This window comes from Mirounga angustirostris, unplaced genomic scaffold (genome assembly GCF_029215605.1).
Source record: "Mirounga angustirostris isolate CCGP_5_RB_7025 unplaced genomic scaffold, mMirAng1.0.hap1 SCAF_1, whole genome shotgun sequence".
Classification (NCBI taxonomy): Eukaryota; Metazoa; Chordata; class Mammalia; order Carnivora; family Phocidae; genus Mirounga; species Mirounga angustirostris.
Window position 1 is genome coordinate 73,869,113 of NW_026991709.1, and position 27,919 is coordinate 73,897,031.

Here is a 27,919-nt window from a genome sequence, read left to right on the forward strand (position 1 = left end):
GGAGTCAGTCCAATAACTGTTTAAAAAAAAAAAAAAATGAAAGAAAGAAAATTAGGAAAGCCCGACCTCTAGTGGAAACACTGCAAACTTCCTGTGGTTTTGCTGGAGGGCTTCTGCAGACCACCTCCTCCTCATGTTTAAAATGGAATTCTGGAATTTCTGATCTGAAAGCTCCTCTCCGGATAAGACTTGGGTCTGTGCACAAAGACCATTTTTGTCACTACCTTAAAAATGGGGTTTCTGCATCTCAAATTCACACTATACTTGGGTTTGAGTCTTTTAATGACCTTTCTCAAGCAAGCACCATCTCTTAAAAAGAATTCTTGTCGTTTAGTCTTTTTCCCACTTAACTATAAATCCTAATCTGACTGGATTTTTGGAAGGGACACTGTATGAATATGAGTGTCTGTGTTTAATCCATTGTTTCTAAATTTGCCTTCGGGACAGTTGATAGCTTTGGAAATTGTACACTTCTATTCAAACTGTGTAATCTTTGGTTTCAGGGACTGAGCTATAATTGTGCCCATCACCACAGGTTTTATTGCTTGGCTGCCAAGTCAGACCCACAGCCGATATTCACTGACCCACCTATGTGCTCCCAAGTGAGGAGTGGCGTGTGCCAAGAGCGCTTAAGGATTCTCAGTTGATTACACAATTGCTTTGTCTAAGTTTATGACTGAAGTAGAGGGCAAAAATCAGCCACTATCTGATAGGTGGAGAGAGATCAAGGGCGTGAAAAAAGAAACTGGAAGAAATCTAGCAAAAAACCAGATCTTTTTCATTCAAAGCAAAATGAACAAGTGGGGGGTTGCAGATATTAACAAACCCCCCAGACATGAGGAATGAGAGATGTCCTATCTTTCCTGAATCTCAAATACTGTCATGTTTCCAAAAGTTTCATCAAAGTTATGTCTTTCTTGATTTGAAGAATAGGTAACCTCAGCTCTTAAAGATTTTGGATTACTGGGACAGCAAACCCCTTCCTCTGACTTGACAGCTTTGCCTTTCTTGAGTCCATGCAATTAAACTCCTGCTTTGAAATTGAGGGAGGGAGCAGACAGTCTCAATTTTTAAAAGCATTTCAACATTGCTAGTTTAAAATACATATGTATCCTTGGAGATTATGTTTCAGTCCTGAGTGGGGCCTGGGGACCCATATTTTTCACAAACTCCTGGTTAGAGACCCACATATGGGGTGGAGAGAGCCCTGGATTGAGGATCAGGATTTTAAATTAATTCCTAGCACCTGTGGCAGATGTCCTCCTGTGTCACCTTGGCCTTTTGGGCTTCAGCAACCTGATCTGTCCCCTGACAGTTGGAGTATGTAACCTTGAAAGTTCGATCTGGTTCTAGTCATCGATGATTCATTCATTCTTTGTGTGGGGTACACACATACAACTTAAACTTCGTCCCCAGGAGTCCAAGAGTCCAAACAATAATCTTCAACACTATAAAATTAAAAAAAAAAAAAAAAAGAGCCCTCTTATTTCTCCCTTAATAGCCACCGTGTGAGTCCACAATTCCTGGCTAGAATATTGAATCACCCTTTTCAACCCCATACCACTGACCCTTGCCCCATTTTTTGATGGTTGGAAGACGAGTAGAAGTAAAGAAAAAAGCCATCTCTCAAAATATCACTTTCCCACTTCATCATTAAGAGATTCACTTTTTGACTTTTCTCTTTGACTTTCCCTTCTTTATTGTGTGGGCGTGGATTTAGAAACACTGCAACAATTTGACCCCCGTTCAAATGATCTACTTACGCTTTTAAACTGCAGATTTCAACCTCCGCACAGGGCTTTGACTGGTTGTTTTTTAAGTCTGGCTTCTTTTGATGTGAACGTTTCCCAGCTCGAACAATAAAGTATGTTTTTACCCGGATGCTGAAAGTAATTACCAGGTAGACAATTGTGGCTCTGAAGTAGATTCTGCTCTTTATTAGTCTGTCACACTGTCAGTACTTTTATTCTATGTCTGTTTTGCTTGGAAATTCTTATTTGATCCCCTAATCCTTTCTTAAATTATAGGTATGGGTGTAGTTGTACCAATCTGAACTTTGGTGTGGAACATTCTGCTTTTATATAACGGGAGAACTTTTAAGACTTGTTAACGGAGTTATTTTTTGAAATAGCAGATTTTTAGGATGTTACTACTTGGTTGTTTGGAAACTTGATTGAGGGTATTCGTATTTGAAGTAAGATTTATTTAAATGAAGATAAAGACAATGTAGGCAAGGGGTCATGATTAATGTATTAGGCATTACAGCAACGAGCCATATGGAAAATTGATTAATAGCTGTTGACTTGACACTTAAAGCCGAGTTATCTACTAGGACTGATCTATGTTTATTTTGCTGGTGTAGATAAAGAAAGAGGGCATGTTATCAATAACCCAGCCGGTGTAGGCATAACTAAGACCTCTGGGTTTATCATCTGTCGATTGCCCCTAGCAGAGCAGGCTTTACATTTTGAGCCCTTTCTTGACCTTCCTGCCCGCCCTGCAACAAACCAATTAGTAACCTGGTAAGGAATCCAAATGACCCAACTTTCCTTCCTTGAAGATTATGGAGGGTGGTTGGACTAGTTTTCATTCTAATTTAGGCCAAAGAGCCATGCAGATATTTTGTGCAATTATATTGCCCAGCCACTTGGCTGCCAAGAGGCTCAGTTCTCATGTCTACGCAATGAGAACTCTAATTCTCTTCCCAGAATGACTGCTGGGAACAATGAGAAAATGACTGGGGCCATTCTTTGGCATTCATACAGTGCATACAGTGTAAATCAGTATTTGTTTTGATTTTATTGATTGAAGCCAGGTTAAAAATCAATTTCCTTTTTATTAATAACCTTGTCTCCTAAAATCTTTTGGTGTACTTCTTATTTGTAGTCAGAATCCGTTTTCAGAAAGAGCAGTGCCTTAACCTCATAACATCAAGGACTATTTCCTCTACCTTCTCTATACCCCCTATTCCTGCCACCTGAAGCTTTATTCAGGGAAGCTGGGCCTTGCAGCAAGGTCTTCAGTATACTTTGAGAATCAGTTGTCCATCACATTACTTGTCCAGACAAAGCATCTTTTAGTCTTGGCTCAACCTAGATGGAGCCTGTGAGCTCTTGAATTACCAACAGATTTTCTCTGGGAAACCAAAAAGGCAAAGTTACAAATCCCTGGGTGGTAGCTTGAATTACAGCCCTCCCCCTCCCCAGGGGGGTTGCTTGTAATATAGTCTTATCAAATCTTAGCCCCTTGCTAAGCCTGTTTTAGGACTTTTAGACCCTGGGCCCCAGCTAGAAATACTAGGTAGATGAATAGGGTGTGGGTGCCATCTCCTGGCAGTCATTAGAAATTGCTTGGTGAGACAATCCATTTATTTATGGGGTCTGTTCTTGTGCGTCAAGGGAAAAATGCACTATTATCATTTTTTAAAAAGTAGATATTAGACTTTGATCGTAGATCACACTGTAATTACATAGTAGCTTTTCTTCTAATTTCTGGCTATGATTGTTGGCTAAAAACTGGTGCTTTGGAAAATGTCTTAGACTTAAATTATTCTTGGAGAATAAGAGATGCCTTTGTATAGATACCATAAAGTTAGTGTATGGTCAGCTCATTCACAGGGTCCTAGCTTCCCCCTGCCATCTCTTCTGCGGATGTAATAGGATTCCTTTGCATGCAGTTATAGTGGCTCTGGAGTCTTTCATTGTGTCTGGAAATGACAATGTCAAATTGGCTCTATCAGTCTAAGCATATCACCCTACGATTTTCATCCTGGAAGAGTCTTATAAACTCCATCTTTAGGCTCTACCATCTCTTTATTCATTCAACTGACATTTGTTGAACTTCTGTTGTGTAGGGTTAGGAGATACCCCGGTCATCAGACAGAGGGACACTGACAGGACAACAGATAATTGATAGTTGGTCTACGCACTACACTAAAGAAAGTGTGGACAAAGGTCATTGAACAGAGAGACTAAATATGTCATTAGCAATTTTTTCCATACAATTTAGAGGAACAGAGGCAGAATAACCCCAGGTGGAGACTAAAAGAGAAATGTTATTTTGGTTTGTGAATTTGGTTTGACCTTTTACATATGAATAAGGCTGGTGCACTTGAACAAAGCTCCATTCTGAAGACTGGTTCCTGCAGTAAACTGGGAAGCCAGGCTTTTTCTCTTCAAACCTTACTCCCCATTGTTTTCTTTGTAGTTTGAGGAAGAAATGCCTATTCCAAAGTAACATATAAATTTTCATCTTTCCAGAGTTTTCCAGAATTAGAAGAGGTTTTAGAATGTCCTTTGGGAAATGAGAATTGGAATATCAACAAAGCAGTAAATGAATAGGCAAGGTACTAACTGTAAATGCAGTGGAAAACAGGCTTGCCGAGTGAAGAAGGATGATGAACTCTTTCTGAGAATTATGCTCAGATACAGTTTTATAAGCCACATATACTAGATCTATACCTTGATTGTGGGAAAGAACAAGTAATTATCATTCGCTTATGCTTATCATTAGCTTATGCCTCTGTTCTCATGGCCAATTAGACATCTGACGTGTTGTAATTTCACCCAGAATTATCAGAGATGAGCCTGTCTAGCACTGCTACACATGCACACACGCACTCACACACACATGCAGGCACGCACACACGCACACAGGCATGCACGCACGCACACACACACACATGCAGGCACGCACACACGCAGGCACGCACGCACTCAGGCACGCACGCACTCACACACGCAGGCACGCACGCACGCACACAGGCATGCACGCACGCAATCACACACACATGCAGGCACGCACGCAGGCACGCACACACGCAGGCACGCACGCACTCAGGCACGCACGCAATCACGCACACACGCAGGCACGCACGCACAGCTCCAGAAACAAGAACTACCTTGGTGTAGTACTAAGAAACACAGGTAAGGGAATAGAGCAGTTTTAAACAGAAAAGAGAGAAAAGCCCATAAAGTGTTTGTTACTGAGCTAATGAGCAGAGTAATCGTGTGAGACCCTCTGGACGTTGTGTAGAACCCATTTTAGAATTGTCTCAGCAGGTATGGGGAAGCTGGTACATTTGTTCACGGATTTCTGGCCTCCACTGGGTGAAGGCTGCCCCCAGTGGTGTCCATTCTTGTGCATTAAGTCCCAGGTACTTCCTGGCGGTGCCGGAGTTGAGATGGCGCTCAGGCGAAGGTGCAGAATCACCGGCCTCGAGGAGGGGAGCTGCCCCCCACAGCTGTACGAGCGGGGCAGGGCGTCAGCAGCGTCCGCTGCCCGCGTGCGCATGAGCACGCATGCGCACACACACCACACATTCGTATAGTCACACGCATCGGAAGAGAGTAAAATGAAGTGAAGTCAGTAGTAATAATAAGCAATGATTATTAATTTTATTTAGGTGCGAGAATGGTGGTTGCAGTTTTAAAAAGTTTTTTGGCAGTTAGACACATACCGTGAAGTGTTTAGGGGTGAAATGATACGATGCCCGGGATTTACTTTAAAATATGACAGCAAAAAATAAATAAAAAATTAAAAAATTGGGGGCATAAATGAAACGGCAGTGGCAACCACAATTGTTGAAGCCGGGTGATGACCACATGGTGACTTGTTATTTTATTAACCCTACTATTGTGTATGTTTGAAATGTTCAAAAGTAAACTGATTTTAAGACGAGGTCATCTCTGGCCAATGATGATTTTAAAATCCTATAGAGGGGCCTTCTTTATATACATTGGGATCATTTTGAGATAAGGTAGCAACACTAAGTATGTAGGATAGACCACAACCATAAAGTCCAGTTCTAATCCACAGTGTTGTATTTTCTTAGGCTGCTGGGTCGCAAGCAGGATATCTTTTCATACAGGCTCAGGGATACCAGTTGGTTTTCTGTTTTTGTTTTTTTGGTGGGAGAGGGGGCTGTGTTTAGACAAGGCACAGAATTCCTCAAGTTTCTTTCTCTCTCTCGCTTGCTTTCTTTCTCAGTGTGTCTGAGCTTAGTTTTTTTTTTTTTTTTTTTTTAAAGATTTTATTTGACAGACATAGTGAGAGCAGGAACACAAGCAGGGGGAGTGGGAGAGGGAGAAGCAGGCTTCCCGCCGAGCAGGGAGCCCGATGTGGGACTCGATCCCAGGACCCTGGGATCATGACCTGAGCCGAAGGCAGACGCTTAACGACTGAGCCACCCAGGTGCCCCAACACTTAACATTTTAACCATCTGAGCCACCCAGGCGCCCCAACACTTAACATTTTTAAAAAAATTTTAAGTAGGCTTCACACCCAATGTGGGGCTTGAACTCATGACCCTGAGATCAAGAGTTACATACATGTTCTACCAACTGAGCCAGTCAGGCATCCCCCATCTTAACCATTTTTAATTGTACACTTGGGTGGCATTCAGGACATTCACTTTATTGTGTTACCATCACCACCATCCATCCACAGAACTCTTTTCATCTTGCAAAATTGAAACTCTACCTATTAAACAGCCCCCCATTCTCCCCTTCCAGCCCCTGGCAACCAGCGTTTCACTTTCTGTCTCTCTGAATTTGACTACTCTTAATACCTTTTTTTTTTTTTTAAAGATTTTATTTATTTGGCAGAGAGAGACACAGTGAGAGAGGGAACACAAGCAGGGGGAGCGGGAGAGGGAGAAGCAGGCTTCCCGCAGAGCAGGGAGCCCGATGCGGGGCTCGATCCCAGGACCCTGGGATCATGACCTGAGCCGAAGGCAGACGCTCAACGACTGAGCCACCCAGGCGCCCCGTGTCTGAGCTTAGTTTTACGCAGAGAAGAGAGGTGACTACGGTAGATACTGTGTCCGCAGAGGAAAAAGATGTTCCTGCTTCAGAACTCAGAAAGAGCTTATGGCTTTGTGGTTATGATTTCCTTTGGTCATGACGTTCTCAGCCACCATCATTCTGGCTCCCCAACCTAGTCATAGAAATTTAGGGTATTTGACTTTAAAATGAAGGCTTCACTGTTAGATTAAAATACATAAATTAGACTGTGCATCTAAATAGATGGGAACATTCTCAGAGTTTGTCTTGGGGTCCTGAAAGAATGCCAAGGATGTTGTTGTGATGAAAACATTTGTGGGATGCTCTCTGAAAATGGTCTAAGAGTTGAGTGTGCAACACGTACACGTGTGTGCACACGTAGCTATGTGTTACGGCACTAGATAGCTTTTTTTTTTTTTAAGTCATTTATAATCATGCCTTTCCTATGATCCATGACCCATTTTGCTCATACACTGCATTCCTCAGGGATGGCTAAAATCAGCTATTCATCTGCTTTAGAAATCATTTTGTTCCAAAATAGAATCAGTTTTATTTTTAGATAGAGAAATAAGCTTCCACTATTTCCTATACTGTCGTACATGGCAGTTTTAAAGGCTTGAAGATATTAAATTGTTCGTTCTCTTAGAAGAGCACTCTTAATGCTAGAAAGGAGCATGGGATAGTGAAAAGAGTATCGAATCAACTTAAATTTGGATCCCAGCTCAGCGATCGTGACCATGAACAATTTATTTGACTTATTCATCCTGATTTTCCTCATCTGTAAAATGGGGACAATATTATGTACTTGAAAGTGCCAAGAGCATTGGATGAGATAATAGGTAAAACGTTCCGCCTGTGCCTTAATGCACAGTAGAGCCAATAAATGTTTATGCCCTTCTCAGAGAGCCTTTGGCATGAGATGTGCATACTTTGAAAATGTGCTCTATGAAGTCAGTCCTTTTGCCATTATGTATTATTGCTAGTACTGTGCTCACTCCCCTTTTAACACTGGCAGAGTTTAGAGGATGTGACTGCAGCTGGGCTACAGGTTAAAAATGCAGATGAGTAAACTCAATGAGAGAGAAGAGCGGCATCCAGCATGATGCGCCCTTGGATTTCTTACTGCCACTGTCTCTGGGCCCCCATGGCATGGCCATAGGTGGCTTTAGTCGGAGTCTGTGTTGTAGTTGTCTGTCTTTAGTAGTAGCTTTTTGTGATGAGTGGCCACCTTAGAAGACATCTATACTCAGACTCTATCACATGCTTGTATTTCTAGTCTCCCGTTCCACCCCACAAGATTCTGATTGATCATCTCTTGGGACAGGAAATGCCCACTCTCCACTGGCAGCATTGTCAGAAAATTCTACCTGATAAGACAGGTCTTTCACTGACACATGAGACAGACTGTTTCTCTCTCTGTCTTCTACTTACTGGAATCCCATAGGTAAAGCCCATTTCTTTACCAGGGCGACTCATCAAATATTTGAAGGTGGGTCTCGTGGCCTTCTTGAATTTTCTGTTCTCCAGGCTAAATGATTTGCACTCCTCTTCCTCTTCTGTGTTTTGGCTAGGATCTTTATTCATTTCCTTAAGTGTTATTATCTCAGCTTATAATTATATGTTCATTAGTGTATGATTATTTGATTAGTGTGAGAGCTGTTCACACTGCTCATCAAATATTTCTGGCTCTCTGTCTTCCCAGCCAGAGGTAGAATTGCACTTTCTTCCCTGGGGTGAGGTGAGACGATGTGACTAGCTTGAGCCAGTGATTTATGAATGAAAATGGTATCTGTCATTTCCAGGCTGGAGCACTTACCTGCTAAAAAGAGATTCTCTGGGGCTTTCTATTCCTACAGTAGAGTAACCGTGAAGTTCTAAATAAGTTGCTCTATCCACCTGAGTCCTGGATTAAGAAAAGAGGAGCCCCCAGCCATCCCCAGATGGTCACAAAGACTAAATGAAAAAAGACTTTTGTTCCTTTTTGTCACTGAGGCTTTAGCTTTGTTACTCAACATAACTACTTCTCTCCTGACTGATACAATTATATCTGGCTTTCTCACTGCATGAGAAACATTATGCAGTGAAGGCTGTGTGTTTCTCTTCACCACCTAGCATAGTTCTGGCTCAGAGGAGGCACTAAGACTCTTGTGTCGCATGCATGAATAAATTAAACCTGAGTTTTGAATCTCATCTCCATCATTTCTGCCAGTTCCTGAACTTGGCTTACTTCATTATTTCTCTTCTGAAATGTAGACAACCCTCTCCCCCAATCCAACCCAGCTTTCCAGTTTCAGAGAAATTAAGTGGTTTGCATAGCATAGACATCCTCAGATGGGAAAGGAATGCAAACCACACCCAGAGGGGATCACAAGCAGAGGCGGATGGGGCACAGCTGACTTGATTCTGAACATCATCACAAGCTTATTGCTTCTTCTGCAGATCAGCAGAAAGGTGATCTGGTCGTCATTTATACATTTCTGTATCCTTAGATAGCTATTTAATACCATATTGGGATTACACTTGCCCACTGCTTGTTGTTTTTATCTCTTTCAAGAATGAGCCCTCTAAAGTGAAGACTCCTTGTAAATTGACAATATGTAGCTTTCGTGCCCTGTTGTGGCTGTGGGAAGCTGGTAGGTGGGACTAATAAGATGCCCCTTTGGGTTTTGCCATTAAGTTCTGATTGGCAGAAACCATGAGTTTTTAAACTATCTTAAGAACTAAACAGAAAAAAAAAGGCAAGACTTATGAGATAGGGAAAATATATTGATAATGTGTGTTGTCTGCATGTGGTTAGAACCCTCTCTTTATTGGCTGCCAAGTAGGTATCAGAGCACATGCTAAGTAATTTGGTGTGTATTTTCTTGTCTTATCCCTGTGACCACCCCACCAAATTAGTTGTCATTCCCCAACTTCATTCCCCAGCTGAGGCCCAGAGTGGTTAATTATGTTGGTCATGGGTGGATCGGACTTGAATCCAGGCCTAACTCATGCTCATTGTGATCAAAATAGCTTAGTAGACCTTGATAAAGCCCACCAATTTTTGGAACTTTAATTTTTAAAAAAGAAAATAATGAAAAATTAGGGCCTTATTTCACTCTGACTTTTGAATTATTACTAAGTGATCTTATAGATATGTGCTGACAGTATTTCATACTATATTGTGTAGCAAATTCTATGATCCCCACGATATGGTTATTGGGGCATCGGAGTTGACAGAAACCATCGGTACACTCAACAAGCAGTTACCTTCTGATCCCAAGATCTGTGTTGCCACTGCGGTAATAAAACCTGGCTATAGGAGCTTATGGACGATTGACTGTGACAGGATCTTCCATTTGCTGAGCTTCTTTGCCAATTACTGTGTCAAATGCTTTATATTGTTATCCTATTTAGGAGGGAAACTAAACCATGAGTAGAGCCCACTATTCAATAGGCGTAGAAAGTGCTAATGTAGGAATTCAGATCGAGGCCCTCCATAGGGGCGTGCAGGTTATTTATTCTGCAGGGCACTCGTTCAGAAGGAACAAGAAAGGGCTGGAATCCAGCCTGCCCTCTACTTGCCAAGCTGTGCGCCATGCCACACAATGGCATTTATCAGAGGAAGCATCTGTAGGCTAGCAGCAGCCTGAGTGCAGCGAGGGGAGAGCATACTCCATTCATTTCCCTTCATCTAACATGTTTTGTACACCTTGCATGTGCTAGAGGCTTTAGACCGGTTTAGTTAAATCTTCAGAACAACTCTGTGGAATAGGTGTTGTTTGCTCTTCCAGTTTTGTAGGTCGTGGAGAAAGGGGAAAACATACGGGGAAAATGAGCGAAATATCTACCATGTGCTTAGACATTTCATATCAACTCCAAAAGAGTGGTTTTATGGTTTGTTTGTTTGTTTTAAATATATGAAGAATTGGAAGCTCAAAAAGGTTAAATAACTTGTCTGGCTTACTTAATGACAAACCCAGATTTAAACCCAAGCCTGTCTTATTCCAGTGCTCTTGCACACATATTTGTATCAAAACAAGGAAAGATCAAGCAAGGGAGACTCCTTTGAAGAGTCATCTTTTTAATCAGACCTATGATGATATATATTTGATCAATAGATCATTACCAGGGGCACCTGGGTGCTTCAGTCAGTAAGTGGCTGCCTTCAGCTCAGGCTCAGGTCATGATCTCAGTGTCCTGGGATCAAGCCCTGCATCAGGCTCCCTGCTCAGTGGGAAGTCTGCTTCTCCCTCTCCCTCTGCCCCTCACCCCTGTTCCTGCTCTCTCTCTGCTCTCTCTCTTTCAAATAAATAAAATCTTAAAAAAAAAATAATAGGTCATTACTATACATGAGTTAATCAGTTTTCTAAAAGATTTAAATAAGATTATATGCAGTTGTCTCAGAAATTATGCCAAATAAAACAGGTTCTTTGCCTTAAGAATATATTGCTTTAACTGTTAATGATCACTCAGCAGGTATTGAAAAAGCTGACAAGTTCCACTAGTGTCTTCCTTCTCTATTTCCTGTGTCTTATAGTCAATTTATTTTGGAATACTAATAGCTTCTTGCAAGACATAAGGTCTGTTCTTCCTTATGATAACTGTGGGTGCTCAGACATGTTCTGCTGCTTGTCCAAGGTCACACCACAGCTTTGACCAATGAAAGCACAAAGTGACACTTTGCCTTGAGACCCCCCTGCTGCTTCCCTTTCAGACCGTTCTGCATTAATATCACGTTCCCTTGTTGTCATAAGGAAAGCAGTAGGTTTATGCCATTCTGACCTTTGCAACAATTGTGAGAAAAAGACAATGCTGTTAATCTGTCACTAGGGCTGTGTGTCCTTGAGTGGGTTATTTCTCCTTTCTGAACCTCAGTTTTTTCACCTGCAAGGTGAGGGATTCTACATATATGATTTCTGGCCACAAATGAGGAAAATACTAAAATCTTCCCCAAATGGGAGTCATTAAAAATCCCATAGATTGGTGCATTTCTTAGAAGGTGACCATGCCTACTGCTCAGGATGTCAATAGCTTGACAAAAATATTTACTCCTTTGAAGTAGAAATCAATTTTTATAGGAAGGTTTTATATTATTTATTAACAACCAATAGACTATTCCCCAAGGAGATGTATCCGAATCGCAGAAGCACTTTGTCAGCATCATCCGTACCCTTCCTACTATTGAGCGTCACCACTGTATAAGGCACTGTCATTGGTGTGCCACATGAGTTTGGGTGGAAAAGATAACATTTTTTAAAGAAACGAATATTGTCAAGATACTCAGGTCTTTTTTAATCTACATAGAAATCTTTGATATACACAAAGATAGGGAGACAAAATTTATCTAATTCTGTAGCTTCAATAATAAGACGTAAACATTTTACCTCTTTGGCCTATCTCTCTCCCCTCAGCGCAGGTAACAGCTTTGTTTTGCTTTTTTATGGAATCTGCACAAGTACCAATTTCCCGTATGTACTTAGTATTTATTAAATTACTTCCCTGAGTCCCCACATATCTACTGGAGAGAAGCTGTGAGGCTGGAAGCCACACCTGGTTCATGTGTGCCCGTGTTAACAATCTAGCATTATGTGCTTGAGTGATGGCAGCTTGTAATTTGAATTCAGTGGAATGTGATAAAGTTTTATTCCCTAGAATATAAGGGTGTCAGGGACAGAGTCCCATTTTTCACTTGATTCTAAAGATAATCAGCAAAGGACTAAGTGGATGATGTGGAAGTCGTTCCTTAAACTCGAGGCTCCAGTGTAAACAGAACCCAAGTCCCTCTGTCCCCTGCACCAAGAAACCAATCACTGAAACATCCAGTGTGCAGCAAGGAAGGGTCTCTTCCAAGAGGCAGCCAAATGAGGGGGTGGGAGGGCAAGCCTTAAATCCGCCTCCCAGAGGGGAGAGTCCAGGATTTCTAAAGGCACGTGGAAAAGGGCCTGGGTAATGGGGAGAGAAGCTATGGTGACTCAAAATCGGACAGAGGAAGTTACTGAGCAGGGGAGTATTAACTTCATTTCCGTGTGCTCAAAGAGGAGGCCAGAGGTCCTGATTGGCTTGGCTGGCTTTTTGATGAAATCTTGAGTCTCTGCAAAACAACAAAATTAACACTTGGTTATCACAGTGTCAGGCAAGAATATTAGGCTACAGAAATGTGGTGGCAGACAGCATTCCTGAGAACAAGCAGATTTGGGTAAGAGTTGTAGCCTGGTTTAGCTGCCCTGTTAACTCTTTAGTTACCTGTTTCACTAGTAATTTAAGGTCTTCTTAAGTAGAAACTATGAAATAAAGCAAAATCAAGGAATCAGTTACAGGAAGGGAGGCTGGGAGGCAGTTTTTGTGTTTTTAAGAACACACATATGCCCATACTTCCATGAAAAAGAAGAGACCCACCCTGGGGAATAAGGCATTTCTCCTGCTAACAAGCTCATTGTCATGTGTGATTCTTCCTTTTTTTCTCATTCATGGTTTTGGATAATTTGCTAATAGCTAAGCAGCCAGTCACTTGATCTCACGCTCCTGTAATTACACAGAAATCTTTGGATAAATTCAGAGACGGCACTTGTTGGAACTGGTGCCCATGGCCCAAGTATATGGTTGAATTTTTTTCTCTCTTTTGCCTTTTTCCCTCCAGCCCTTGGCTGTGTTTTAGTTGCATGGCAACCCATCTGCCATGATAGCTGATGTCAGCTCATTTTCATTTAAACTTAGCCCAGGAAAGTTTTCAAGGAGGGCATTTGAGTAGAATGCTGGGCGGGCTCCAGTTTGGGTTACCAAATCATTGGTAAAACTGCAGACTAATGGGCTCAGGCAGGCTAAATGTAAATGTGGATGTCACGGGACTAGCTTCCCAAAATATGTGGCCTTGGGGACTTTCTTTCTAACTTTTAGGAGCTTAGCAAATGAGCCTCTGCAATATTTTCTTTGCTGCTAAACTTCTCTCTGCCCCTTTTAAAGGAGTAAGTGTCCAAAATTAACCGAACTCCTGATAAAAGAATTTAGCCAAATACTTTTATGTGTCCGGAAAGGAGGGGCAACATTTTAACTAGGTGCATAAGCCGCATCTGGGAGGAAAAAGAATATTTTATTACTGGCAGGAATGTTCCTAGTGTATATGCTAAGTGAAAACATGTTAAAACTTCTTTAATCCAGTAGAGGGCAGAAGGGAGTTTTAGCTTTTTCTTACCTGTGATTATCCAAACCAAAATTGACAGCCCAAGGTAAAATTCAGTGGCATGTTTGTAAACAAATTCTACCCAGCCTGTTAATGCACAACTTATTCTGGTTGTCTAGACAAGTCCTTGCTGGTATGCTCAGAGCCAGTTTGATCCTGTCTAGGGCAAAAAAGAATGTACAGAGTTTTGAGTCATGTATGCCTAAGAGGGAATACTGATGTGGCATCCAAATTATAATACCACTTCTAATTTATTCAGATCTTACTTATCAATCATAACACTTTTCAACATGGTTCCTATGTGTATTTATGGCACCAAATGCTAGAATTTAAAAATATTTGAACTAATGATAAATAATTTCATTATCAAACATTTATCTTTGAAAGTAACTACCTATCTGTGAACGTATAATACAGTGAAAACCGTTTTCCCAACCTACCCAGGATTCTGAGAAGCAAATCTTATCTTAAAACTTGGAGTGGTAATATTTGTTACATTGTGAAGATGAGCTTAATGCTGAAACATGACAATTGAGAAATGAATCTTCGTTTTGGTGTTTACGATAGCTTTCAATCCTTGGTTACTAAATTTGGTTTTTGAAAACCACTTTTAAAAGAAAGATAAATTTTCCATGCTGACTTTATAGTGAAGGCTTTTTTTGCTTGTTTAGAATATAGTGTCTTAGATTGGGTTCCTCAGGAAGCAGCCCTTCGAATGGAGTTAGGATATTTATTTATTTATTAAAAAGATTTATTTATTTATTTTAGAGCGCGTGTGCAGGTGCGTGCATGAGTGGGGGGGAGGGGTAGAGGGAGAGGGAGAGAGAATCTCATACAGACTCCCCACTGAGGGCAGAGCCAAATGCCGGGCTCCATCGTACAACCCATGAGATCATGACCTGAGCTGAAATCAAGAGTTGGACGCTCAAACAACTGAGCCACACAGGTGCCCCTAGGATATTTATTAAGAAGCCCCCCCTGGGATCAGCCACTGTGGAAGATAGGGATGCAAAGCAGGATCAGGCAGAGGGAGAAGTCAGGTTTCTTTGCAGGCCACAATGTCAGCCTTAGCTGACCCCCTGGGAACTCTGGATTTGAATAATTCTTCAGAGTATCCTGAACCGGGGCATTCTCACATCAATGTGTATCCCCCACCCTCACCCCAGACACAGGACATGACTGTGGTTGAGCTGGCTTTTTGCAGCCAATCTTTAAGGGATTGCATTGACAGATTCCCAGCCACTGAGACAAGAAGTCCTTTATTGAGAAGGGATCTGGGTGGCATAGCACAAGGCATGTAAAAAACAGCCTCAGAAGTCATGTACGCTGGATTCTCTTTCTGACTAATTGTGGATTCTTTAAAGCTGGATAGTTTTTGATTGCTTTAAAACAAAAGTGATAGCTTGCTATATTTCTAGTTATATGTAAGGAAATGGTACTACATAAGAGTTTTTCATAGTTAATATGGCTTGGAAAATAGGATTTTAAAGAATGAAAAGAGCACATTTTTATTTCATTTGAGTATTAAATCCTGAAATAAAATGGTAGCATAAACACATACACAAGGCTTATTTATTTGCATTGGAGTTATCCTATGAATAATAAACTATGTTGATTAAAAGTAATTGTGGTGAATAAGGGAATTGTAGTTTGCAATAGTTCTTTGCAATCTTTGGAGAAAAGATTAAATAAGTCACTGATGCTGGCAGGGAGGGGACATTTGTATGTCAGTGGAGCAGTCATTTACATTTAGTCCATAATTATTTAAGCTCTTCATGGTTAAGTCCCATTAATTCCTTCTGTTTGTTCCTTTGCCATCCAGTCTTAGCTCCAGCTGTGCACCTGCTGGGTGCAGAGCCCAATGCCTGCCTAATACAGATTTGGTCCTTTTAATACGTGGTCCGTATTAAAGAGCTCACATTAGCATCCAAAAATCACACTTTTTATGTCACCACCAATCTTACCAGAACACATACCATTTGGGAAGATACTAAGCTCATGGTACAAGAAATTAGTTTTCTAAAATTTAGCATTTTTTTGGAAAGCTCCAGTTTTTTTCATTGTCAATAAATAGTTGTTTTTGCAAAGACAGGCTAACTTTGTTCATTTTTTAATGAAAATGTCTAGCAGATACCCAAGTTTGAATGCCCATAGTTGATCAGTTGTTCTTTAAAGTAAAAATGGTCTTGCATGAACAAAGCTGCTAACTTAGCCCACAGCTCCAACACAGGGCACTTTTCTTGAAGACAGCTTTTGTATTTCAGTATGAGGCAGAAGTGCTCTATGGTCACTTGCCATTTTGTTGCACAGAACACTAGAAAGGTGGCTCTAGAGTTGGGATTTAAGAAAAATTAACCCATTTTTCTTTTCCATTAGGGATTTTCTTCAGGGCAACTGAACTTTTTATTTTTTTATTTTTTTTTATTTTTTTTATTTATTTTTTAAGATTTTATTTATTTATTTGACAGAGAGAGACATAGCGAGAGCAGGAACACAAGCAGCGGGGAGGGGTGGAGGGAGAAGCAGGCTCCCCACTGAGCAGGGAGCCCGATGCGGGGCTCGATCCCAGGACCCTGGGATCATGACCTGAGCCGAAGGGAGACGCTTAACGACTGAGCCACCCAGGCGCCCTGAACTTTTTTTTTTTTTTTTTTTTTAAATGCTAGTACATGTCATCAATAAAGAGTCCAGTGACTGCCGTTGTAAATTTGGTGCCACTGTCTTCACGAAGGCCTAGCACTTTGACCCGCCATTTGCTTTTGTCCCATCAAGAGTCAGTTCAAGTTTCAACACAGTAAACGAGGCTAATAACGTGTTAGTGTTATTGTGGAAAGAGTTGTGACCTCACCACCCCCTGACAGTGCCCCACATTCAGTGTCCACAGCCCACACTGAGAATCGCCAGGATAGAGGAAGGTTTAAACAGGAAGAGCCTAGGGGTGGGAGGCTGTTTGGGCAGGAGATAAAAGAGCCTGGCTTTATATGATGGCAGCAGAGATGGAGAACAGGCAAGGAGTGAGAAATGTCACAGGGGTTATGTAGATAAAATTTGGCTGTAGAAGCCAACAAAACTTGAAGCTTACTGAGGTGTTCAGCTTGAATGACCTATGGATGGCAATGCCACTAACCAAGGTGATGACCAGGGGAAGAAGAGCCCTGGTTTATGATTAAAAAAGATACTGCTCTTGCCACAAGAGAAAATCTGTCATAATTCTCCCACTTGGTAAAGGATGTATTCTATCACCGATGAGAAAGAACAAAGTATACTGCTGACTGGGCCCATGTAGCAGCCTAAAATCTGATTTTGTACTTCTAATGAATAGTGGGTCTTAGAAACTCAACATGTTCTATTCTGATGCAAAAGACTCTGGTGTCTGTGTTTCTTATAATAGTGTTTTCTCTTTCTGTTTCTAGGAATGGTGCAAAAGCTGGACCAAAAACTTCCAGTGGCCAATGAGTACCTGTTGCTCTCTGGGGGAGTCCGGGAAGGCGTGGTGGACCTGGACTTAGATGAGCTTAATGTCTATGCCCGGGGGACAGACTATGATATGGACTTCACTCTTCTGGTGCCAGCCCTTAAGCTGCATGACCGTAATCAGCCTGTGACACTCGATATGCGCCATTCAGCCTTGTGCCACTCCTGGCTGAGCCTCCGGCTCTTTGATGAGGGGACAATCAGTAAGTGGAAAGACTGCTGCACCATTGTGGATCACATCAATGGTGCCACCAACTACTTCTTCTCCCCAACCAAAGTGGCCGACTGGTTCTATGACTCCATCAGCATTGTCCTATCAGAGATCCAGAAGAAACCCCAGCGAGGGATGCCGAAGGTGGAAAAGGTAGAAAAGAATGGGACCATAATCTCCATCATCCTGGGTGTGGGGAGCAGTCGCATGTTGTATGATATTGTCCCCGTGGTATCTTTCAAAGGCTGGCCTGCAGTGGCCCAGAGCTGGCTCATGGAGAACCACTTTTGGGATGGGAAGATCACCGAGGAAGAGGTCATCAGTGGGTTTTACTTGGTGCCTGCTTGCTCCTACAAGGGCAAGAAGGACAATGAATGGCGGCTGTCCTTCGCCAGGAGCGAGGTGCAGCTGAAGAAGTGCATCTCCAGTAGCCTCATGCAGGCCTACCAGGCGTGCAAAGCCATCATCATTAAACTCCTGTCCCGGCCCAAGGCTATCAGCCCCTATCACCTGCGGAGCATGATGCTCTGGGCCTGTGACAGACTTCCTGCCAACTACTTGGCCCAAGAAGACTATGCAGCCCACTTTTTGCTGGGCCTCATTGATGACCTCCAACACTGTCTGGTCAACAAGATGTGCCCCAATTATTTCATCCCTCAGTGCAACATGCTGGAGCACCTGTCGGAGGAGACCGTCATGCTCCACGCGCGAAAGCTCTCCTCCGTCCGCTCAGACCCGGCCGAGCACTTGCGCACCGCCATCGAGCACGTCAAGGCGGCCAACCGGCTGACGCTGGAGCTCCAGAGGCGAGGGAGCACCACTAGCATCCCCTCCCCGCAGTCCGACGGAGGGGACCCCAACCAGCCCGATGACCGTTTGGCCAAAAAACTGCAACAGCTAGTGACTGAGAACCCGGGGAAGTCCATCTCTGTCTTTATTAACCCTGATGATGTCACAAGGCCCCATTTCAGAATCGATGATAAATTTTTCTGAGCATTTTGCTGCCTTTTTTCTTTTTTTTCTTTTTCCTGGTTCTAAAACTCTCATAATGTGTAGTGTGGTTTGTGATGCCGACTTTCCGTTTTTTACATATCCAGCCTAGATTGGATCTGTTAAGAACACATTTTAAGTTTCCTGGTTCTGCAGGACAGTGCAGGCTCTGAAACAGTATATTACTATTTCATGTTCTGCCTCTGATTTTGTTGTTTACTTTTTGTCGTTATTGTCACATTGTTTTTGGTTTTGGTTTTTTTAAGGAGAACTTGAGCCATAGGTGAAAATGCCCATGAATTCTCTTGCTTTTTACTGTTCCATGCTTTGTGCAAATTTGTTAATGAGGATAGGGCAACAGATCTCTTTCTGACGCTTCAGGATTCTTTTTTTTTTTTTTTTTTTAATGAGCTTTCATCACTACAGATATTTGAGAATCATCTGAACCTGGAAACTGCCTGGTATGCCAGCTGGATTTCTTTCCTTTGACCAGTGACCAGAGTAGTTTCCCTCTTTCCACCAAACGATGTAGACTTTGAAAGTGATGATGCTACCAGTTGTGTTTTGGAGCAACTTCGTTGAATGTAATTGTCCTCAGATCAGAACCTTGGATGGTTTGGAGGCTGTGTTTGACAACTTTCCAAACAGAATTAAGGTTTCCAAATGGTAGTTTTAGCGTGTGTAGTTATTTGAAGCCTTATTTAAATCCTATTAAAGAACATACCATTATAATATGTTATTTGCACTAATGAAATCTTGGCCATTGTCAGAGTTCCGATGTGTGTGTTTCAATATAAATTGACATCCACTGTTGAAATGCTATCATTCTTTTTTTAATTAGCGCATTTCTCTCAATCAATAGAATGATTCTTTGCATTTGTTTCGTTCTCCTTTAATTGTGGGGTCCTGTTTTGCCCTCTTTGATATTCCTGGTTCCTGTCTCACTCAGAGAAGTTTGTGAAGCTTTACACCTGCTTAGTGACCATACAAAGCTGGAGAAAATATATACTTGATAGAGTAGGTGTCTTTGTATGTACTGCTTTTGGGGTTATAGAGGTAAGCTTTTTTTGTAAAGTCTCTTTGCTTCTACTGGGAGTTGTGGGGAAAACTGGCAGAAAGGATTTATAATCCCCAAATAGAAGATAACATGCCTGTTCAAAAGCAGGTGTTTCTATAGAACAGGAACGAGGACATATCTGTGGGTGGTAGCTTCGTGTGGAGGTGTCTTATCTTCATGAATGAAATCACTTGCCAGGTTTAGATACTGCAAGGCATTGGCTCCTTGTTTTGGTATGGACTCATGGCAAACTGTGGTGTTTGAGAGGTCAGGGGCCCTGCTGATATCTCAAAGGATGACCATGATGTCTACTATTGGAAAGGTCGAGCAACATTTTGGATTTGATCTCGAATGTCCAGATTCACAGGTTGGATTTTGGCCAATTGAAATCCGGCATATGCGGTCTTGGGTTTTTGCATGGGAATTAATGTAATGCTTATAACTGAAAATGAAATCATTCAACCATCTTAAGTCAAACACAAAATAATAAAGAAACATACTGGCCTTGGAATTTTGTTGTTATTGCTGTTGTTAGTTTGTAATCCAGAAACTATTAGTAATACCAACAATGATTTTCAGTAAATTACAGCACCGGATTTGCTGTTGTCTTTCAGACCAGATGTCCATGTAGTGAACATTTAGTATTCATTTGTCCATTTCCCCAGCTTTCCTACTAGTATTTACCTGTCTTCTACATAATCTATGTCCTTCTCATGAAATGACTCCATCCCCAGTTCCAGACATGGTATAAACCAATTGACATAACTATTTCCTTGGCCACAGTGATTAGCTAGGGACTTGTCATATGATGTGAGCTGTTCCAATCAGGGACATGCTCAGGATTCTAGCTTGAAATTCTGGGGAAGACGCAGGCCTCCAGATGTGGAAGACGAAGCACTTGTCCTCTGTCACTCTGATAGCTATCACGTAATCATGACTGGAGCCAGCCTTAGGATGAAACTGACATTGTGTGATACTATGGAGAGAAGAGAAGGAAAACCATGAGCCACCAGACGCTGCCATACACCCTCCCATACACACACACACACACACACACACACACTGGATTTTCTTGTTACAATGAGTCAACATTTAGTTCTTTTAGCCAGTTTGAATTTAGTTCAATTCATCAACATATTTAAACTGACATACCAAACTATTTCAGTTGATGTGTGTCTCTTTTCTTTCTGTGGATAGGTATCAGAGATACCTATATAATTTATCTAAACGCTGGTCTATGCTATCTGACTTAAGTCCAAAGAGCATCACAGCCTCTGTAACTAATAAATATGCATCTGGTAGAGTCTGTTCAAATTTATTATACTTTGACCATTATGTTACGCTTCCTCGATTAAAAGAAATTATTATAAACCACTAAAGTAGCAAGCATATTCAAAGGCGTTGTTTGCCTTTAACGTCAACTATAAACCGCCATAACCGTGCTTTGAATTGGCCTCTCAAATATAATTAGCAACATCTACAATATTTTAAATGCTGTGTTTGCAGACAAAATTTCGTTCCAGGTGTGATAAAAACCTAGTTTCAGTGATCCTTTTAGCGTGTTTTTCTTTTTGCCACATCTAGTCCTTGTAAGAACACTTTCTCCAAATTCTTGGTTAAACTTCATAAAAAAAGTCCAGAGGCTCCTGAGATCTAGTAACTTTTTTTTTTTTTAATTAGAAGGGGGAGGGACAGAAGGAGAGTGAGAGATCATGACCTGAGCCGAAATCAAGGGTCGGACGCTTAACCAACTGAGCCAACTGAGCCACCCAGGCGCCCCCTGAGACCTAGTAATTTTAGAACTTAAATATTTTTTAGTTCCTATTAAATATTAAATATTTTGGGGGCGCCTGGGTGGCTCAGTTGGTTAAGCAACTGCCTTCGGCTCAGGTCATGGTCCTGGAGTTCTGGGATCGAGTCCCGCATCGGGCTCCCTGCTCAGCGGGGAGTCTGCTTCTCCCTCTGACCCTCCTCCCTCTCATGCTCTCTGTCTCTCATTCTCTGTCTCTCAAATAAATAAATAAATAATCTTAAATATTAAATATTTTTTAGTTCTGTCAGCACCATAAACCTAGGACTCAGGAATTGTTGAAAAATGGATAGAAATGGTATGTAGTCTGATACCCTTTCTTATCTGAAACTTAGTAAATGATTGAATTACTAACTTACTCTCCTTCTGAAGCCCAGGAGATTGGTTAAAATCACTTCTGTTTCAAGTACAATAGAAAAAGCCTTAAGACTGGAGTCCTAATTTCAACATAGTTTATAACTGATTATTTTTTGGTTGTGGGAAATTACAAGCTGCAACTCAATAGGATTTTAATTCCCTGATGAGATCTGGTTTCACATATTTCAAAAGTAGATTATTTTCTACACTCTCCCTTTCTCATTTGAAATGGAAGATCCAAAGATGCAAATAAAGGTTGGTTTCAGAGTGGAAAGAGCCAATTAGGATCAGAGATTATAAAAAGAAAAATACCCCTGAAATATCTATACAGAATTATTTCAGAGAAGAGTGGCAGGCACTTGTGGCTAATTTTACTTTCAGGTGGAGATGTGAGGATGCAGCGGGGGAGTCTTCTGGGGCTAGTTGAAGTGACTTCTGTATCATCCCCTTACATACACGCACACACATGCACACGCGCTTGCCTTCACTTCACTCCACCAATGGGAAATTTCTCTAGACTATTTTGTAACACTTCCAGGGAGGATTAAGCCCATTGGCTGTTCACAGCTAAATGTTGATTATTTTGGATCAGATCATTACCTTGCTGACAAAAATTTCCTGACTTGGAGTTCAGCCTTGGAAGAGACTGCTGGGAAGGAAAAGGAAGCTGGTGCTTAGCAGCAGCTGTGCTATCCTGGGGTTAGTTGGCTTCCTGCTGCCTCAAAGCTCTGCACTGGTCTTTGGAGAAGTACCTGAACTTCCACCCTGATCTCTCTCCAAAACGTCTTCCCTTGAGTCACCCAAGGGGGTGTTATGGCTATTTAGCTTCCCAACTGGTCATTATTAGGGGTTAGGGAAAGTCTTTTACTTCATACTTTCTATCCCATATTCTGACCCAGAGGGTGAAAGCTTTTTGCCATTAAATGGAGCACTAACTACTACATATACTAAAGGAAGGATGGGCATCATTTCTGTTACTGTTATGTTATTAATATCAGGTAAATAATATGTATTTTTTAGCTGATTGAATCAATATAATTAGTGCTCCTCTCTGAGAAAAATAGTTTTAGAAATGTGTGTAGTTTCCTCAATAGGTAAACAGCGTATGATCTACATTGTTTAGAATAGATATTTGCCATTGGAGAATTATTTGCAACATGTCTAAAATTCTACCTTCTGTTAATTAGCTGGAAAATATACTTTTTATTCTTTTTAAGAAAACATACATTATATACAGTAGAAATCAAGCTTGTAGTAATTTATCTACAATAATTGTGTTTCTCTATGCCCATATCATAGCATTCATACCCTACTAGCAGTACCTCCAAAAGCATTATGGTTCATAAAGTGCACCATTTGCTGTACAGCACTAAACTTTTAGACCAATGTAGTGTGACCCTGGTTTTCTAAGTTTGGGTTGACAGTTTTCAATCCACAATCAGGTCCCAAATTCATCAAACATCAGGGAGACCATATATCTGTGTCAGTGTGGTTTAGAATAATGAAGAAATTTGAGAAAAGTCTATTTATCCCCCCTATAAAAGTGCTGTTGTTCAAATATCTTTAAAGACATATCTACCCTTAGGGCGCCTGGGTGGCTCAGTTGGTTAAGCGTCCAACTCTTGATTTTGGCTCAGGTCATGATCTCGGGGTCGTGGGATCAAGCCCCATGTCAGGCTCAGCTCGGAGTCTGCTTAGGATTCTCTCTCTGCCTCTCCCCACTCCCCCTGCATACTCTCTCTCGCTCTCAAAAAAAAAGAGACATATTTACCCTTAATATAGCAGCTGAGATGAGAATGTTTTGTTTCTAGACCACTTTCCCTCTCTTCAGGATGAGTGGACTCTTAACTGTGATTTGGTAAGGGTGGACACATTGATACATTTTTCATATGCAATCTTCTCCACCTATTAATCACAGAAGCTAAAGGGTGGTAAGTGTGGGTGAAGGTTAAACTTTGATTTTACATCTTTTGATTTTATATCTTTGTAAAATGCAGAATTGGGGTAGCTGTTCTCTTCCTTTCTGGGTTTCTCAATCCAAGATTGCCTCTGTTTCCAAAATAATCTCAATTTTGGATCTGCAGATCCATCTATTTACACACCTAGTGTATTCATTTTGGCAGAATATTATTTTTAAAAATTTTGTCAAGTATACCCACATATGTAATGGGGCACAGCAAACATGTATCAAGTACTTTCTAGTGCAGATGTTCTTGCTAGATGCTTTGTACTCATGAACCTATTTAAGTCTCATGATATCTCTAAACATCTAAGGAAACCAAGACTCAGAAATCAAACAGCTTGTTCAAGGTTCCATAGATAATTGAGTGGTAGGGCAGAGCCAGGATTTGAATCCATTAGTCTGTTTCCAAAATTAAGAACTTTCTATGATCCCCCCCGCCTCTCATGTTAGAATCTATTATTTAGGATAAAAACCATTATGTGCATTTATAGAGGACCTAACTTTAGGTAAAAGGTAAACCTTATATAACAGAACCTGGAGCAAACTTTCCTTTAGAGCTCTTTTTAATCAGCAGAATAAACAGATTATTTAGAGAAAGTTAATTTTCTGTCACCAACAGATCCTGGTAGAAGAGAAATAATCACTTTTGGGAAAGTTTCTGCTTGAGGTAGGGAATGAACAAATGTCTCCACCATCATTTGGATTCCTGAGCTCACAGCGTGGGCAGTGGAAGAACTGTTACGAGTAGCAAAACACTATTCTTTTTCAAGATGTAGTGAGAGAGGTATTGTCTTCAAAAAGAAAAAAAAAATGTAGTCAGGAACTTAATTGCATTTAAAAATTAGCTACAAGTCACAACTGACAATTTTAATGGATCTGTCTGCTGGCATTGAGGTAAAAAAGAAATATATGTAAATAGACCATCTTATACTTTTAAAATTATTTCTGTGGTTTAGGGTTTTTGTAATATGATGGTGTTTGTAAAAAATTTCTGGGCATTTGATAGAACTATGGTTGATGAAACTCACTACAAAATCTTACCACTTACGTTTTATAAATCAATACACTTACCACTTACATTTATAAACTTTTTCATAGTAATCAAACTCTTAAACCAGCTTTTATAGGCTATCACCAAATTAAAGACTGTGAAATGATTTTAATGATGACTTAAGTGGTGGACCCAAGGGACAAGATGGCATTTCCTGGTTATAACAATCTCAACATAAACGTTTGTTTCCAATTCTTGTTTTTTCCAGCCTTGACACAGGCTGTGCTTCATGGACTGTCATCATGAGCCAAGCTCTTCCTTATTCATGGGAATAAATGTAAAGAAGTCTTCCATTTCACAGGATAGTAAAATTAAACACCTCTGATCTTTCACGGTGATTGGCAGGTACTTTCCATAGTGTTAATTGAGATTCACCGAATGACTGTCCTCTAAAGAGAACTCTGGTGAAGCAAGAACAACAATCTTTAGAGGGTGGGAAAGATCAGGCTGAGACAACCAGCACCAGTAGTGAGAACACCCGACCAAGAGCTGAACCACCTAGATTCACTCAGTTCTGACATTAGCTGTGCGATTCTGGGCAAAGGCTGTCCCTACTTTGACTCTTCTCATTTGTAAATTGAGGAGTGAGATTTGTGACCTCTAAGGACACCTCCTTCTGTGAAGAACTGTTGGCTATAGAAGAAAAAATCACAAAGACAGAAGCTGGACACAAGGGAAGATTAATCAGTGACAATTTGTGACAGGTAAATGGGATCAGCAGGCCCAGGCAGGAGCTCCAGATAAACTGAGGGGGATGGAAACGGCAGAGGGTGCTCAGATAGGTGAGACTAATGATAGGACATTTTTTTGGCTATCCCCTTCTTCTCTCTTCTGCTCTCCAGGATGACATCATTGTTCTGAGAGCTCCCTAGGGCTCGTCTCATGTTCATAGGTATAGATCCCTCTGGGCCCTCCATGCAGCTGTGTTAGTGGCATTTTATAAAGCTATTGCTTACAGAAGGATTTTACTGGAAAGTTGAAACCTTTTTTGACTCTCAGATCACTAAATATAGCTCAAGCATTGACCTGAGATAACTCATACATCAGTTTTGTTTTCAGGTTTTTGATACCAAAGTTCTGAGAGAAAGGAAGCCATTTGGGGGTTTGTGTGAGAAGAAGATAAATTTAGATTGGGTATATAATCTGTGTAAAGTTGATCTCTACCTACCGCATGGTCACCTCATGATAAAAAGTTTGGGGGCAATGTCTCCCATGATAATCCTGTGATTCTGACAGTATCCCAGCATGACTCCAGTCTGTGGGATCCTTCCTGGCTGTCATAATGACCTTCCAGTCATTTTGTGGTGGTTTTTTATGCTAATAGTGTGGAGAAGAATCATAACAAAGTGTAACAGGGAATAGAACAAAGCAACATTATCCAAAAATGGTTTCCTCATCTTCACCACGAAGGTCCTGGCCTGGAAGTTCTCTGAACTTTGGCATTGATTATTTCCCCTATGTTCTATGCCCCGACTCAACCCTCTTTATATTGTTTTTAACAACAGCTATGTAGGACACTGAATGGCCCCAGGTCATACATAAAATTCCCTCTTTTCTACCTTCCACCTTCAAATATCTTGTAATCTTTTGATAAACACAAAAACCTCATGCTTCAACCTTTCATTGTAAGATCCTTAGACACCCCCTTTTCACTTTCTTATTATTCATTAGAGAATGACTATCTTCTAAATATTCCCACCAGCCAGCCAAAAATACTTTGACAAGCTTTATCTGAGGTTTGTATTATGAAAATTACAGGTATTAGGGGGTTTTAAAAATAAATTTAGAGACAATGCTTTTTCAGACTACACACTCTCCTAATTCCAAAATACCATTATGCAACAAACCTCTCTCCATTAAGAATCGTTTATCTACATGGAAGGATAAGTGGATGTTGAAGGACTTTCCTAAATTTCTTCTGCTTTAATTGATCTCATCGAAGAACCTGTCTTAATGGGGGGAAAATGATTCACAAAGAAGTATCTCTATAGCTAGTTAATCCACATGGTTTGTTTAAGTATTGAATTCCCATTGTGGAGAGATGCTTTGTGGAGTTTTAGTCTGGTGAAATGGAGTGAAGTTGTGGGGAGAACATTAGCCCTAGATGATCAGATATAAATAATAGAGATTCTAACCACACAAACACACACACACCCACACACATTAGCATAGTGTGGTATTAGGTTCATTCAACAAAATAGGAACCTTTGCTCTGCACCTGCCTCTCAGGGTACTTAATGAATGAATGTGGATTCAGTTAGCAACCTACCACTACCTAGCTATGTGACTTTATTTTGGTCACCTTTTCTCCCTACTTCAGTTTTGTCTATTATTATTTGAGTGTAATTTGCATTGGTTTTTCAATGCCCACCTTAGGAGACACCACAATGTGCTGGTGGTTGGGCTCCAGATTTCTCACCTTTGGAGCATCTCTATTCTTATCTGCCTCATATGTTAGAATTTTCCATGAGAAAGTATTTGTAGAAAAAGTGTCACCATCTTAATGAATAGTAAAATGTGTGTGATGAGATTATCTCTAAAGGTCCATCTAGAACTCTGGTCACAGTAGTTCTAGAAAGCAGATGTTAGACCAATGCACTGAGGAGTGAAGGAAGAGCAGATAACACCTCAACACTTAATTATTCATTCAACAAATATTTATTGAGCACATAGGCTCATCAAACATTTACTGGACACTTCAAAGAAAGAGAACTGGTTTCCAATCATGTGCAGTTTTAAGCCTACTGAAATTATGGTGAATAAGGTGGAAGACATCAGCCCTAGATTCTCAGATATAAAAAAAAAGTCCTATGAAAATTTCATAATTTAAAAGATGAAGAAAACAAGTATTGAAAACTGTTTTCCCATATCTCAGCCCACATTGGTGCAGTAAATTAGGGTTTCTCAACCTCAGTGCTGACATTTTGGACCAGACAATTCTGTGTTGTGGATGACTCCCCCATGCATTAGGATGCTTAGCAGCACCCCTGGGCTCTACTCACTATATGCCAGTAGCATCCTGCCCCTCTCGGTTTTGACAAACCAAAATGTCTTCAAACATTGCC

The 27,919-nt window shown here is 41.0% G+C and overlaps 1 protein-coding gene across 5 annotated transcripts in view; it reads left to right on the forward strand.

Annotated features, from left to right (window-relative positions):
* MB21D2 (Mab-21 domain containing 2) overlaps positions 1-20,170 on the forward strand; it is a 117,944-nt gene extending 97,774 nt beyond the window's left edge. For 4 of the 5 annotated variants that reach the window (XM_064580936.1, XM_045903149.3, XM_064580979.1 and 1 more), the window contains one exon: positions 17,355-20,170. In XM_064580936.1, the coding sequence (XP_064437006.1) occupies positions 17,355-18,619 (1,265 nt within the window). In that variant the 3' untranslated portion in view covers positions 18,620-20,170. Of the gene's footprint in view, positions 1-9,113; positions 9,234-17,354 lie in introns of those variants that run through there. The other variant, XM_045903150.3, reaches the window with a different exon arrangement.
* Positions 20,171-27,919: the final 7,749 nt, after the last annotated feature.